The sequence below is a fragment of the Mus musculus genome, chromosome 2 (genome assembly GCF_000001635.26).
Source record: "Mus musculus strain C57BL/6J chromosome 2, GRCm38.p6 C57BL/6J".
NCBI lineage: Eukaryota > Metazoa > Chordata > Mammalia > Rodentia > Muridae > Mus > Mus musculus.
In genome coordinates, this window is record NC_000068.7 from 176665835 (window position 1) to 176681508 (window position 15674).

The window sequence follows — 15674 nt, forward strand, 5'->3', positions numbered from 1 at the left end:
ATTATAAAACTTTAAAAACTATATCTTCTTTAAAAACAAAGAAGGGGAGAAATTATATCCCTGTGCACATTATTTGGATCACATTTTTGTGAGAAATTATATCCCCGTGCACATTATTTGGATCACATTTTTGTGAGAAATTATATCCCTGTGCACATTATTTGGATCACATTTTTGTTTTTGGAAAAACTGGATATAATAGTGTCTAGGGCAGATAATAAGGATCTACTTATTGGCACATGCCATGATCCTGTTCAGATACTTAATATGGGGAAAACAGGGAATGTTTCTGTTTTTTCCACAGAATGCTTACAAGAGCATGCTAGCTTCCAATGTGACAGGCTGACCTGTGACCTGTGAGTGCCCTGACAGTGATGACCAGAAAGCTGTGTTGAGTGCACAAAAGAGGAGAAATCTGAGAGCAGCCACTTACAAACAGATAAAGAAACTTCATATCTCCACCATGGGCTGCAGCAAGGGGTACCAACCTGGTGCCAACTTAAAATAAAAACAACTAAAAAAGCTGACTAATGAGGCAAAAAGACTGGTACAGAGAATGTACAAGATGCTTTCGTCAGAGACACTGTTTTTGTCCATTCAGGCCAGATCCTTATAGCTATGAAAGTTTGTGTACCTTACCTATATGCTTATTGTTAGATAACTTTAAGAGATAAGATCGCCAATCTTGGCAAGTCTTTTTATATTCATTATAATTCTTGTCAATCAATTTATTGTGTAGATCCTAATTTAGATAAGAAATCTACTGTTATGGTTTTGTAAGAGACCTGCTTATGTTTTGCGACCTATTAGAGTTAGAAAATGATCCTTGGTTTAATAATCTGAAAATGCAAACTTTAAAAAGGTATCTACCACAGCTTTAGATTAGCAGCTACGTACTGCCCATTTTGTTAATGATAAGCATAGAAATATTTCCATAGCTTTGTCAGAGCAACATATTATATAGATAAAAATTTGGAGGCAAAAGATAGCATCCTAGATAGTCCTTGAGCTGACCATGGGCTTGGAATTCAGAAAGAAAGTTGCCTATTCAGTGACATTCAGAATTACCTCTGGCATTACACTATCACTTTGAATAAAGGCTAGGTTACTTCCTTACACAGGAATCTACTATCACCTACGAAGAAGGAAGTTTAAGACCTAAAGAGGAACCAGAGTAGATACTTAGAACTATAGATAGCTGAGTTACACCCATACACACGCATTTACAATGCCCTAGGAGAAAGGTGGACTACTAAAACTGGTTTTCAACCTCCCCCTGACCTTGTTGCCCTCCCTTTTAGGACCCCTATTGGGACTCCTATTATTGCTCTCCTTCGGTCCTTGGGCATTTCAAAAATTGACCCAATTTGTTAAATCTCAAATTGATTCATCTCTTTCAAGTACATTTGTTTCAGTTCATTACCATCGGCTGGACGTTGGCGATAACAAGCAGGTTACTAGAAAAGAGTCAGACGTAGATACTGCTTCATCACCCTCATTTAAGGGAGAGAGACTCAATTTCCATAAAATGCTTAAGTAAGATCATTCCCCTCCCCCTAAATTCGGCCATCAGTCTCATGCCACAAATCATTTATAGATTGCCGTAGTCTGTGCTTCCGACATGGTAATATACGTTCTCGCCACACTGGAAACTAAACAGTCCTCCCAGGCTAGACACATAGAAAAGTTGGAACTTGAAGCAGTCGCCCGTGAGAGTTGTAAGACTAAGTACTGCACAGAGATTAGTCTGGAAGCTGTTAATCTCTGAGAGGCATGTCTGATTGCATGAAGGTTGAGTGCCCTAGGGTCCTTCCCCCAAGAAAAATGGCACAGGAGCAGGTCAGGGTTACTCTGGGTAAAAATCTGTGGGCATGAGAGTCAATCCTGTATATGGCCCCTAACATTGCACACTGGGGATCAGACCTCTACCTCTACCCATGGAGCTTGCTTCGTTCCTAAATCCCTTTGCTGGCCCAGGTTATACCCAACAGACTGGGACCATTAATTCAAGCCTCATAGATGACTTGTCCTTGGGTCCTTCGTGGTTTTAGAGAATCACCCAGTGAGCAAACAGACGTTTAGGCGATCGTTAAAAACGTGGCTACAGATTTATTATACAATATGCCTTTATAAAAATATTAAAATGGGGGAGATGTTGGGAGCTATTAAGACAACTCTTGATCTCTGAATTGGGCCTCTTCCCCCGAGAAGAAAAAGGGGTCAAAAGCAGGACACCGAACACATGGATTCTGAGAACCAGGGGATGTTCCAGCCCTAGGTCATCACCGATGTCCTGACCACACACTGATACCACCAAGTTCCTGCTTCCCCGTGTAGCTGCCAAAAGAATTTCTATTGCCCCCCTCACATAAGTACTTCTCCTTTTGCTTGTATTGCCCTACCCCTCCCACTGATAAGTATCTGTACTTCCCCTTTTGATTGTGCATTTAAACCTCGGGCCTGGCTAATACATTTGGGGGCTTTGATGCATTCCAGAACGGTTTCCGTGTAGTTATTCGCACAAGGCCCTCGTCCCTCTCTACCCCCCATTTGGTTCTTAGGAGGAGGTCCCCTCGAGACCCTCGAATACCTGGACCTGCTAGACGGGTCAGAAAGGCTGACAGATTACTGATTTCAGGATCAGCCTGGGAAAGAGCAAATTTAGTCTCATGTGTGGTAGAAATGGTAATTTCAGGCCTGGGTCGCACCCAGCCAGTTTGAGCTTAGCCTTTATGCTTCACAGAGGCAGGCAGATATCTGCTTTTATAAGTTTAAAAGAAAATGTGTGCTTGCTATCTCATAAGAATTAAGTTCCTGTGGACACAGGATGCTATTTTAAGACCATCAAAAGGAAACCTGGAGTAAATGGCTGGGTTGAGAGATATAATAATAGATTCTGGTTATGGTATGCAGGAGATGAACTATTGAGTGAATTTTTTAGAATAGCAGGAGATAGCTGCTTGGTGAAGAGTCTCCAGCAGAACATAGACAGAGAGCTGTCTGGAGACCTGCAGAGCAAGCAGATCAGAAAGAAAACAGAATACAGCGAAAGGAGGATGGGAAGCTGTCTCCTGCAGAGCATAGACTGACAGCTTGGTCACAGGACTTGACTACCAGTCCTTTGTTTTCATGCTCCCAGATACCCCTTCTCTCTCTACCACTCTCCAAGCCCAGGCTTGGTCCTTGGCAACAGAGGTACACTTTGATATCATTAATCTTAAATCTAGATGTCAGGATTCAGAGCAAATGCACCACTTATGTAACCATCCAAGTCATTGCCACGTACCAGCTTATACTCAAGTATTTTGATAGAAGTGTAGCTACAGATGAGTGAACTCCCATTTGAGTGCTAGGAAGTGAAATGGGTTTGAGCAGTGCTCTTAACAACAACTGAATGATCCCTGTAGCCCACTAACCTACTTTCAATAAAATAAGAGAGAGTGCTATACATTATAGATTTGAGATACAAACACCAGCTTTGAGGAAAGCTGAAAGAAGATAGTGACTTTGAGGAAACAAAGCTGTGTGTGCTTCAGGTGACAGAACTAAAAGGGTGGGAATACCTAAGACCTTGTGACTTATGCAATTTCATCATAATCTCAAGTTGCTGAACAAGAAACTATTAGTTTTGATGGATTCCCTGTTGAATTTTGGTCTTGTTTGTTCTGTTTATTGTTTATAATGCTCTGATTCTTTCTGGTAAGGCTTCTTTTGTGACATTGTATGTTGAAAGCATAATAGTCTCTCTTTAGGATATGGTAGAGTCATGTTAGATAAACAGGTGTTTTCACGTTTGAGGAGACAGATGGTAGTTAATTTAATATGGCTCCCGTAGACTCATAAGTTTGAATACATGTTTCCTAGTTTGTGGAACAGTTTGGGAAGGAACACAGGTCTGCCTTTTTGGAAGAGGTGTGACACTTGGGTGCATTTTCAGGCTTTAACATCTTCTGACCACGCCCATATTGCAAGCTCCCACTTTCGTGGAGTTCAAATTATGAGTTCTCAGCTGTCCCTTGATTTACAGCTAAGACCTGTACTACAAGATGTACTTTCTAGATGCATTTATATCCTACATTTTTATAATTTATGGATGATTGTGGATGACTATGAGGTAAGAATGCCCTTCAATATCTCAGTTTTTACATTTGACCATCTTCAGAAAAGGATTTAACTTGATATTCATAGGAGTTGGCAAACCTATGTGTAAATGTGTCTAGATTCCCTGAGTAAAATCTCAATGCTCCCACACTTGAAGAAATGCATTGCAAAATCTTTTGAAGCTAATCTGATTTGTTGACTGTGAGAGCCATCCAACTTGAATCCAGGAGGAAGAAGTGGAAATACCTTCTGAGTGCTGTGATTGGAGCTCAAGCAAGCTCCAAATTTGCAAAGCAGTGAGCATAGTGTTACTGCCCACATGGGGGTAGAAGCAGGCAGTTGAATAGCAGGGATGTGAAGTCTTACGTTCTCCCAGGGGCTTGATGGGAGGACAGACCGGTAAGCAATTGGACGAGAGGTTCTTGTGCTAATGAACTTCAAGTCTACAGATCTGGAAAACTTTTGGCCAAAGCTGGAACCTCTATGCTGTGTCTCTTTAACACACTCTAACCCTAAGGGTGGTGCTCATGTCACTCAAGACTCAATAGCCAATCAGAACCTCCACATGGACCTGCCAGTCAGAAGAGGAGGCGGTTCTTCCGGGTCAAGCTTGCAAGCTCCTTTCTGTAACTCAGCAGTCATGAGAGTTTCTGTGTGATGTGTTATGCGTGACTCTACTGGGTGTTGTGAGAGGAGGTTAGTCAAGCTCAGAACTCCAAACATGGTAAGTGCCAGGTCATCTCCTGCGGTGCCGTCGGTGTGGGGAAAAGAGGGGAGTGGGAGAGAACTCGCTTCTGGCCAGAGTTCCATTGCCCTGGGCAGGCAGGAGCAGGAGGACTGCAGGACGCTTTCCACATGGCCCCGGGTGGCTGTCTGGCCGTGGGAAGGCACGGACCCAACTCGGTGGGTGGTGGACAAGGGCAGCTCTAGGCACCAGGTTCCCAGCCTCCAGCATCCCACGCGGGATACCAGGGAAGAGCTTAGGACAGAATGGGGTCCCCGGGGTGGAACTAGGCTTCGGGGCCAAAAGGAGGAGAAGTCTGGGAGAGGGTTCGCTGAATGCTTCCCACGCGAGCGAGAGTCCTTGGTCAGGTCCGGGGCTGGAGTACAGGATGGCCTTCTGGCGGGAGGTTTTCTTTTTAATTTTTGTTACTGTGTGAATTTGATTGCAGTTTGGCTGCAGGGCTTCCCAAGTATGAAGCAGAGATGGCTGCACTGGACATTGCCTGTATAATTTAATAATGTTCTTTAATTGCAAAGAAAGGCTCTGTGACTTTAAAAAGGAAAATAAGTGCTCTGGGAGACTGGAATAGTCTATCGAATTTAAATTTCCCGGACTAGGGCTCTGTCTGCAACTGTGGCAGATTTGCTGAGCCAGGAAAGCTTCAGCTGTCTGAATTATTTGCTCTGTGATCTTACAGTGGAGGAGCTGCTGTTGTCTGAGTCCCAGCTGTGTTTTCCAGGCTAATGAGGGACTCTGTCCATGCCTCTCTATCAGGAACCCTAGTGGAAGGTACTATGCGGTTCTTTATGGGAGTCTCTTCAGAGCCATCTGTTGCAAACTGTGAAGAAGGCCAAAAGCCATGTCATGGTGATTGTAAAGTGTCTCCTTTGCCAGGCCAGAAGGAGCAAGTTTGCAGAGCTATTAGAGTCAGATCTGCTGGTACCAAGGACCGTGGTTCTGTTGGTCCATGTGGTGATCATAGCAGAGGCCCTTGTCCTTTGACTCTTCCTGAGTGTGGATTAATAGGGGTGTGGGAAGCTCAGTAGCCCTAGTATCGTATGGGCCTGGGTACCAAAGGTTTTCCGCGGAAATTTCTGGCCAGCCTTGGTGCGAGGGTTCCAGCAAATACAAAAAAATGCAGGCAAGGAGGGGAAGTTGCAAACCTGCTTCTGCTGTGCCAGTCAACTCCACCTCCGTCTCTGCTGTGCTATGCCATAATTCTGTCCCTCCCTGCACTGAGTAGGGTCCCCAAGTCCACTGGGGGCTTGGTCAGTAATGTTTTTCTTCAGATACTTGGCAGTTCCCTTGTGCAGGGTTGTTTTATTAGACTTCTCCTGAGTTTTTCCCAGTGTATGCTAGTTTCTGCAGACTTCATAGAGGTCTCCATTTCTTTCCACTTATCCCTGTAAGTAGGATACAAGATGCTACTCTTAAAAAGTTTACTTGGCATAAGACATAGCTTGTGTAAGCTCTTCCCACTGCAGCTGTTGTAAATTCTACCTTCTACTTTTGCTATTTTTCTTATCTCCTGGGAACTCCAACTCAGAAACCCATCACTGGAAAATGGCTTGCTATTTCAGGGCTCTGAGGCACTTAATAAGTGATTCTGGGGGTCTTTGCTGTGTAAATCTCCTAGCTGTCTCAAGTAGGATTTGTAATCTCTAGTCCATATTTAAATTGTTCAAAATAACCTGGGGACTGAACAGGAAAGAAACTTATGGATGAGAGCATATGTGGAATTCAAAACCTGTCTTTGGCTGCCTGGTGTTTGAGCATTAGCCGCAGCTGAATCCATGCTGTCATTAAGAAATTTTTCCCAATTAATATTTTAGTTGTATATGAAGCGATTTCTTTCTGGGATGACATGTTAATTCTGGGAGAGCTGTCTCGTCTTCCCCTCATAGAGATGTTTCTAAGACAAGCTATGTTGACTCAGGTAGCCTTGATCCTGGTCTGCTGCTCCCCAGAGCAATGACCTTGCTTTCCTCTTGATATAAATTCCTAAATTTTTGAGTTAAAGAATGTAGCAAAATAGTGTTTTATAATAGCTCATTTGAGTCATATAATGAACTGTTCATTTCTTCTACCTTCAGTAGAGAACAGGAGCAATGGTTTACTGTTATCTCTGTCAGGTGAAGTAGGGCAGGAGATAGCTAGATTATAGACGAAAGCTTAAGGGAATCTGCTCCAGGTGTCACCATTCCAGTGAAGGATGAGAGTCAGGCAGGATGAATACTTTTGTAATTTCGTGAAATGTATTAAATAATGCATGTGATTAAATAAAACTAGATTGGTGGGTGCTTAGTTTGTGCAGGTTAGCTTGAGCCAGTGATAATGAATTTCTCTTTTAGGATCTGTACTATATAGATAGAATGTATCAAAAATGGAAAACACATGCCATTAGCTGGAGCTGTGTGTGTCAGATTATAGATCTCAGTAGTTAACAAAGCACATAGGAACAAGGTCAAACACTATCTTATTAATATCATTCCTTCAACTAAGAAAGGTCTGATCTTTTTCATATCAGTACAGTGTTATATTTTCCCAATATAGGTGTGGGTTTGTTGTTATTATGTTTGTTTTGACAACCCACTGAGGACAATGTGCTGATTAACAAGAGTGCTCCACAGTGTCTGACATGTGTCCTAATTGCTCTGAGCCTTCGCTCATAGCCATTGGGTGAAAGTACTTGCAGTTTACCTGGACCCAGCCTGAACCCACAACACAAAATCTTATGTCCTAAAATCTCTCTTCAGTTACTAATATTTGGGCACTGACCACCTGTGGACAGTTTGGTAACTCCAATTTCAGCTGATTGATGGGGAAATGTAAGCTATCCACCTTGATTCCAGGAGGAAGAAGGGGAATTGCCTCCTGAGCGCTGGAATTGGAGCTCAGGCAAACTCCAAACTTTCAAAGCAGTGAACCCAGGGGCACTGCCCAGAAAGGGGAGAGGCAGGCACTTAGGCAGCAAGGATCAGGAATCTTAGCCTCTCCCAAGGGCTTGCGAGAGAACAGAGTATTGGAGGAGACACACTGGTGCTACTGAACTGCAAATCTGCAGATCTGGAAAAGGATTGGCCCAGACTGGAACCACTTGGCTGCATCTCTACAGCACACTCTAACCCTAAGCCTGGTGTTCACTTCACTCAAGACTCAATAGCGAATTAGAGCCTCCACATGGAGCTGCCAGTCAGAAGAGGAGGTGACTCTTCCAGGTACTAAGCCTGCATGTTCCTCTGTGTAACTCAGCTGATCTCAGTGTTTCTGTGGAACCGGTTCTTATTTTTGCTGGTTGCTGTGAGGTTAGCTCAGGCAAACTTAGAACTTCAGACATGGTAAGTGCAATGTCATCTCCCACAAAGAGGAGGAGCAAGCATCTTAGCAAAGGATGATTGTGTAATATCTCTTCCCAGAGGCTGGATTGTCAGCATCAGCCAGACAGATGGGGACATCTGTGAGGTCCTTTGTGGACCTACTCTCTCCTTTTGGTCCCAGCTGTGTCCTCTGAGTAACTTTATTATAAGACTGCATCTTGTCAAAACCTTTGTGTCAGGGGCTTGTGTGGAGAAATATACTTGGCAGGATGAGAACCAGAGGAACAGCTTACTGTGTACACTGTCAGGTAAAAGAGTGCTGACAAGAGCTAGGTCACAGACCAAAGGAAAAGGGAGTGTGCTGCAGGGGTCACTGTTATGGAGAAGGACCTGATTCAAGGACTGAGAATGATTTTGTAATTTTACAGACTGTATCCATGTATGGATGTAATTTAGTAAACCTAGATTGAAGGGTGTTTTATTTGATCAGGTTAGCTTGAGCCAGTGGGTAAGGAATTCCCATTTTAGGATCTGAATTATGTAGATTTGTGCAATCCTTGTTGACAAATTTAATTGAGCTCAGAAATGTAAAACACATGCCATTCGCTGTAGCTGTGTGTGTTAGATTATAGATCTTAGTAGTTAACAAAGCACTTAGGGACAAGGTCAAACACTATCTCATAAATGCCTTTCCTTCTACCAAGATAGGCCTGATCTTTTTCAAATCAGTATAGTGACATATTTTTCAATTATATTTATCTTTTTAAAAAGCCAATATTTGGTATTATTTTTTAAATTTTTATTTTCTTTATGTATAGGTGCTCTGACCTCTTACTTCTTCCTATTCTCCAATATTTCCCAGAAATCAATAATTTAATTCCTATTTTTAAAGAGATTACATATCTTACTGTTTACAGCAACATTGGTAGCTCAGGCTTTCCTTATGCCATGTAGTTAAGCCTTGCTTTGAGCACCTGAACCTAAAACCTTCCTTGCTCTTTCTGAGGGTAGAAGACATGGCTTCGGTGATTAACACCTGTAGCCTAACAGCAGAGGATTAAGCAGTGTGGCCTTTGCTCTATCTCAGAAGGAACTGCTGGTCTCTAACTTTTAGCCTGCAGGTCAGAAGTCACAGGAAGAAAATGAGACACTCAAAGAAGTGGTTATGGAGTTTTTACTAAGTTGTCAAAAGTTACCTATGAAAGCTATCTAAGAGGAAAAGCGAAAAGATCCTAAGTGGGGAAAGGCAAAAAAACTTCTCCTTTCTCTTTTCCATATCTCCTTGTCCTCTGTACTTATAAATCTTTCAGAATACCTGATCACATGTTACTGAGTACACTACAAGTTCACACAAAAAATCAAATCATAAATTGAGAGAGAAGTTTACAACAGAGAATGGTTATTAGTAAAACTAGATTGGTGGGTGTTTATTTTGGGCAGGTTAGCTTGAGCCAGTGAGTGATGAATTCCCATTTTATGATCTGTATTATAAGATATGTGCAAACCTTGGTGACATATTTAAGTGATCTCAGAAATATAAACACGTGCCAGTAGCTGTAGCTGTGTGTGGCACATTATAGATCTCAGTAGTTAACAAAGATCATAGGGGCAAGGTCAAACACTATCTTATTATTGCCATTCCTTCTACCAGGAAGGGCATGATCTTTTTCAAATCAGTACAGTAATATATTTTTTCATTTATTTTTTTCTTTTTAAAAAGTTCATTTTTGGTATTAGATTTTAAATTTCATTTTCACTATCCATGGGTGATCTCTTAAGTGTTTCTGTTCTCCAATATTGCCCCAAAATTAAGAATTTCATTCCTGTTTTTAAAGAGATTTCATATCTGTCTGTTTAGAGAAACATCTCCTGTAGCTCCTACTTTCTTTATGCCATGCAGTTAAGACTTGCTTTGAACTCCTAATCCTCCCTCTGCTGCCCAGGGCTTGGAAAACAGTCCTACAACTCCTGTCAAGCTGGGTTCTGACTGATCAGTGAGACAAAAGACACCAGGGAATGAGTGTTGTCTAACCTCCCTGGGTTACAGGGTTACAAATTAGGGGATTACAAATAAAGAGGGACAGATATAAGGTTGAGTTCACTGACCAACTTTGAAGCTGGTATACTTGCAGCACAGAAAAGGAGGAGGAATAAGGTAGGTGAGGCCTTTCTGCTTTGGCAGTAGTTGACATTCACTGTGAGGAGTCGAGTAATCAATTTTGCACAATCAGTTAAATTCCATACTGGTCATCTTCAGGCATTTTTCAGATTAGGGCAATGTCAAATGAGATCACAGGCCCTCGTTGTGACACCATATTGCTGGCATACCTCGCCATCTACCCCAGCAATAGGACTGCCAATCTCCCAGCTGCCATTCCTTATGCAATCCAATCATTTAGGAACTGGGCTTTTCATCTATCATTAATCATCTTGATCTGGCTCTTGCTTCTGCCCTCCTTCCTCTCTCCACAAGGTCCCAGGTCATGTCTACTCTATACTATCCCAGGTATAATTGGGTCTGGCTATGTTCACTCTTTTGTGTATAATATACTTTCTCCTCCACCATACTTAGGAGCAGTGATGTCCTTACATTTTATTTCTTCTTTTTCTTCCTTTTTCTCGCCCAATAACTGCTTCTAGTTTTAAAAGTCATAGTCACATTCACTTTTAAATTATTGTCAATGTATGAATTTGATTGCAGGTTGGCTGCAGGACTTCCCCAGTAAGAAGTAGAGGTGGCTGTAGTGGGTATTGCATGCATAATTGAATATATAAAGAAAGGACCTTGGGCCTTTAAGTGGAAATTACTTGGTCTCCAGGACTAGAACATTCTTATAAATGTAAATTTTCCAGACTAGGGCCATGTCTGCATGTAGGGTGTAACAGCCTAGCTTGGAAGGTTTTAGCTGTCTAAATCTTTTGCTCTGTGATCCCACAGTGGAAGGAGCTGCTGTTGCCCTGAGGCCCAGCTGACTTTTCCATGCTAATGAGGGACTATGGGCAGGACTAACAATCAGGAACACTAGGGGAAGGTAGCTTGCAGATTCTCTACAGGATTCTCCTCAGATGCATGTGTTACAAGCTGCCTGGAAGACCACAAGCCATCCCCTGGTTATTATAGTAATCTCCATTGACAGTACAGGAGAAGCAAGTCTGCAGAGCTATTTGAGTCCGATCTGCTGGTTCTAAATGGACTGTGGGTCAGAGTGTGGTTCTGTTGGTACATGTAGTGATCATAACAGAGGCCCTTGTCCTTTGACTCTTCCTGAGTGTGGATTTACAGGGGTGGGGGTAGCTTGGTAGCCCTGGGAGTGGCAAGGTATGGAACTTAAATGTCACTCTGCAGTGTGCATATACAGGCATTGCCTTTGGTGTGCCATAGGACAACATTGGAAAAGTAATGGTTTGATTTCTAGAATTCATGACCCTTCTGTATTCAGTTTTGTGTGACTAGTTTTATAAATAGTTTAGAAGGTAGTAGTAAAGAGCTGTCAGCGATCATCCTTCAGAAATATTTGATTAGATTCCTTTTATCTTGCTATTCCCTGTTATCAAAATGGCATGATTCACAGAACTTCAATTCTTGTTACAAAAGGAGCTTCTGACATGCAGAAGTTTCTCAGGTGTTGATGGTGCTGGGTGGGTGGATAGGACAGATTGGAGCATAATGCATATGGCAGGAAGCAGACATTAAGTTATCATTCAGCATTGTTTTGTATATGGGCTCCCGTGGGCCTGGTTTAGCCTGAAAGTACAAAGGGTCATGAACAGCTATAGAGCAATAGCTCAACTTTCTGATCATCTACAATGACAGAACTCTGGAGCATGAGGCCTCTCTGTTTGGAAGAGGGATGAGTAGTAACTGTTGGGTCAGATTTATAACAGTTTAGGGGTGACTGAGTTATTTTTATTGGAGTCAGGAAATATGATTTTATTTTATTTCTATACACATACTAGCACAGGTAATATTAGTCAGGTTCACATTGTTCTTGGTGTAGTTGCCTTAGTTATTGAAGAAAAGTTGAAAATTGGTCACATGGAAATTGGCAGAGGAAGCTTTCCCTGATATTGTGTGGCAGTTCTGTGGGCTACTATGAGACTGTTCTGTCTAGGAAAACAGATAGTGGGCTTGTTCTTTAGACAGACTGCTTGGTCTTTGGGAGAATTGGCTATGGTTGAGAAGGGGGTGTCTGTCCATACTTGGGGGCTAAGAAGGGAAGGAAACATGTGACAAGAAGGGAAGGGGAGATGGAAATGGTCTTTTGTGACATGGATAGGTGAGAGGAAACTGCAGTTTTAAGGGAACTCTTGCATATTTGATCTCAATAACAATAATGTCTACCAGCATTCTACATGGTTCCATACAGAACATCTTAAAACTAAGGCATCAGGTTCCCAGAGATCATTTATTTACTTAAGTTTTTGTTGTCCAACTGTGAAAGACTGGATAAAAAGTACTATGTGGGTAGGCCTGGCAGTCAGCGAATATTCATTTTGAAATAAACCTTTACACTGTTGTCTGTATATTTTGCTTTGTGCACACTTATCAAATCCTACAGGATTTACTCACCTATGATGACGTGCATGTGAACTTCACTCAGGAAGAGTGGGCTTTGCTGGATGCTTCTCAGAAGAGTCTCTACAAAGGTGTGATGGTAGAGACCTATAGGAATCTCACAGCTATAGGTAATATTGGATTTTTTTTTTTTTACTTTATAACATGTATGCACAACTGTTTCTTTGTTATTGTTTTTTGTTTTGTAATTTTAATTGAGAATGAGGAAGAATATGGTGAATAAATCACTCATGGTTTTAAAGTTCAATGGAGTTAGTAACTTAAATGTTGCCTAATTGCCAATAATGTAACATACTTTCTCTGGTACTGTGTTTAGGTTACAGTTGGGAAGAACATACAATTGAAGACCATTTCCAAACTTCTAGAAGTCTTGGAAGGTAATTTTCCTCTGCAAGCTGATGAGAAAATGCCTATGAAGAAAGTTTAACGTGTGCTACAAGTAGTAAAGAAAACCAATAGGGTACAATAAGCACTGCTTTCAGTTATGGATGTTTATTGAATTTCATAAAATCATATATGTCTATGGCAGATATGTAATTATTGTTTGCAAGACTTTCCATTAGTTCAAAGACAGAGAAATAATGGCTTAACAGGTATGTTACTGTTTAAATCAAGCCTAGTAGAGCCATGCTGTACAAGTGCGATTGTCTTCAGTCTCATATCGCTTAGCTATTGCAAAAGGAACACACAGTGATTAGGTGACAAGTATATGTCTAAAACCTAGTAATAAGCAAATAATCCATAGTATATCTGAGCTCAATGATATACTTGTAATATCATTGCTAAATTTAGTGAGATGGACAGTTCATAAGATTCAAAAATGGTTTGGTGGAAAAACCTTAATCGCTATACTACATCTCTATGAGGAAAAAAGTCACGTGTGTGAATGTAATATGGAACCTTTACACTTGTTATTCTCTTTTAATATGGTTGTCATACGTTACTATGGATACAGCCCTTGTGAGCATAGGGGTATTGAAAGATGCCACATACCTTTCAATTTTTCAGAACAACAAGAGGATATGCAGTATAACATACTTTGAGTGACATTCTAAATGTGATGTAAGTTTATAAGTACTTAGTTTCCCAACATTATTGGGGACATTTACCAACTCAAACTGCTGAAAATCATAATGAGAATTAGGGTAGTAGAAATTATATTCTGTTTGCGTTTGTTCACGTTCCAAATGTAGTATTACTCTCATGATAACAAAATTTGTGAATGCAATCAGTGTGCAAAGACTTTGAGTTCTTCCTTTTTTTTCAAATATGTGAATAACCTTTTATACAAAAAGTATGCTATAAATGTGAGCCAGATAATCAATACTGTTCCCATTTCATTTATCCTCAAAGATGTAAAACAATCCATAATGAGGAGAACACCTTTGAATGCAAACAAAGGCATATTACATTAACATTAGATTGCTCATTTGAATGAAGCCAATTTTTAAAAGAATTCATACAGATAAAAAGACTCATCAGTATAATCAATGCGAGAACAATTTCACATGTGCCAATTGTATTTGCAGGCATGAAAGACGTTCTTCTGCAGAGCAACACTCTGAGTTTATTCCATGTGGTAAAGCCTTTGCATATCAGAGTCGTAGTCAAAGGCATGTAAGAATACACAATGGAGAGAAACACTATGAGTGTAACCAATGTGGTAAAGACTTTGGAACAAGGAGTGTCCTCCAAAGACTTAAACGAACACATTCAGGAGAGAATCCCTATGAATGTAACCACTGTGGTAAAGCCTTTGCAGAAAGCAGTACTCTCCAAATCCATAAGCGAAAACATACAGGAGAGAAACCATATGAATGTAACCACTGTGTTAAAGCCTTTGCAAAAATGAGTGAACTCCAAATACATAAACGAATACATACAGGAGAGAAACCCTATGAATGTAAGCAATGTGGTAAAGCCTTTACACAAAGCAGTCATCTCGGAATCCATAAGCAAACACATACAGGAGAGAAACCCTATGAATGTAAACAATGTGGTAAAGCCTTTGCACGAAGCAGTACTCTCCAAACCCATAAGCAAACACATACAGGAGAGAAACCCTATGAATGTAAACAATGTGATAAAGCTTTTGTAAGAAGGGGAGAACTCCAAATCCATAAGGGAACACATACAGGAGAGAAACCCTATGAATGTAAGCAATGTGGTAAAGCCTTTGCACAAAGCGGTACTCTCCAAATCCATAAGCGAACACATACAGGAGAGAAACCCTATTAATGTAAGCAATGTGGTAAAGCCTTTGCACAAAGCGGTACTCTCCAAATCCATAAGCGAACACATACTGGAGAGAAACCCTGTGAATGTAAGCAATGTGGTAAAGCCTTTGCACATAGCAGTACTCTCCAAATCCATAAGCGAACACATACAGGAGAGAAACCCTATGAATGTAAACAGTGTGATAAAGCTTTTGTAAAAAGGGGAGAACTCCAAATCCATAAGCGAACACATACAGGAGAGAAACCCTATGAATGTAAACAATGTGGTAAAGCCTTTGCACAAAGTGGTACTCTCCAAGTACATGAGCGAACACATACAGGAGAGAAACCCTTTGAATGTAACCAATGTGGTAAAGCCTTTGTACAATGCATTGCTCTCCGAATACATGAACGAACACATACAGGAGAGAAAACCTATGAATGTAAACAATGTGGTAAAGCCTTTGCACATAGCAGTACTCTCCAAATCCATAAGCGAACACATACAGGAGAGAAACCCTATGAATGTAAACAATGTGGTATAGCCTTTGCACATAGCAGTACTCTCCAAATACATAAGCGAACACATACAGGAGAGAAACCATAAGAATGTAAACAATGTGGTAAAGCTTTTAAAAGAAGTGGTGACCTTCTAATACATAAGCGAAGACATACATGAGAGAAACCCTGTGAATGTAAGCAATGTGGTAAAGTTTTTATAAGAAGTGTTGACCTTCAAA

General features: G+C 41.1%; 1 protein-coding gene across 1 annotated transcript; it reads left to right on the forward strand.

Moving 5' to 3' along the window:
* The first annotated feature begins 4687 nt into the window (after nucleotides 1-4687).
* Nucleotides 4688-15256, forward strand: Zfp973 (zinc finger protein 973). The gene is made up of 4 exons (NM_001242943.2): nucleotides 4688-4825; nucleotides 12702-12828; nucleotides 13035-13095; nucleotides 14248-15256. Exons 1-4 carry the CDS (start codon nucleotides 4766-4768, stop codon nucleotides 14954-14956), a joined length of 957 nt encoding a protein of 318 aa, NP_001229872.1. The 5' UTR covers nucleotides 4688-4765; the 3' UTR covers nucleotides 14957-15256.
* Nucleotides 15257-15674: the final 418 nt, after the last annotated feature.

Coding starts and splice junctions, on each gene's coding strand:
- Zfp973 (NM_001242943.2), top strand. CDS start 4,766: ATGCGTGACTCTACTGGGTGTTGTGAGAGGAGGTTAGTCAAGCTCAGA. Junction 12,829..13,034: donor TAGGAATCTCACAGCTATAG/GTAATATTGGAT, acceptor TACTGTGTTTAG/GTTACAGTTGGGAAGAACAT. Junction 13,096..14,247: donor ACTTCTAGAAGTCTTGGAAG/GTAATTTTCCTC, acceptor TTGTATTTGCAG/GCATGAAAGACGTTCTTCTG.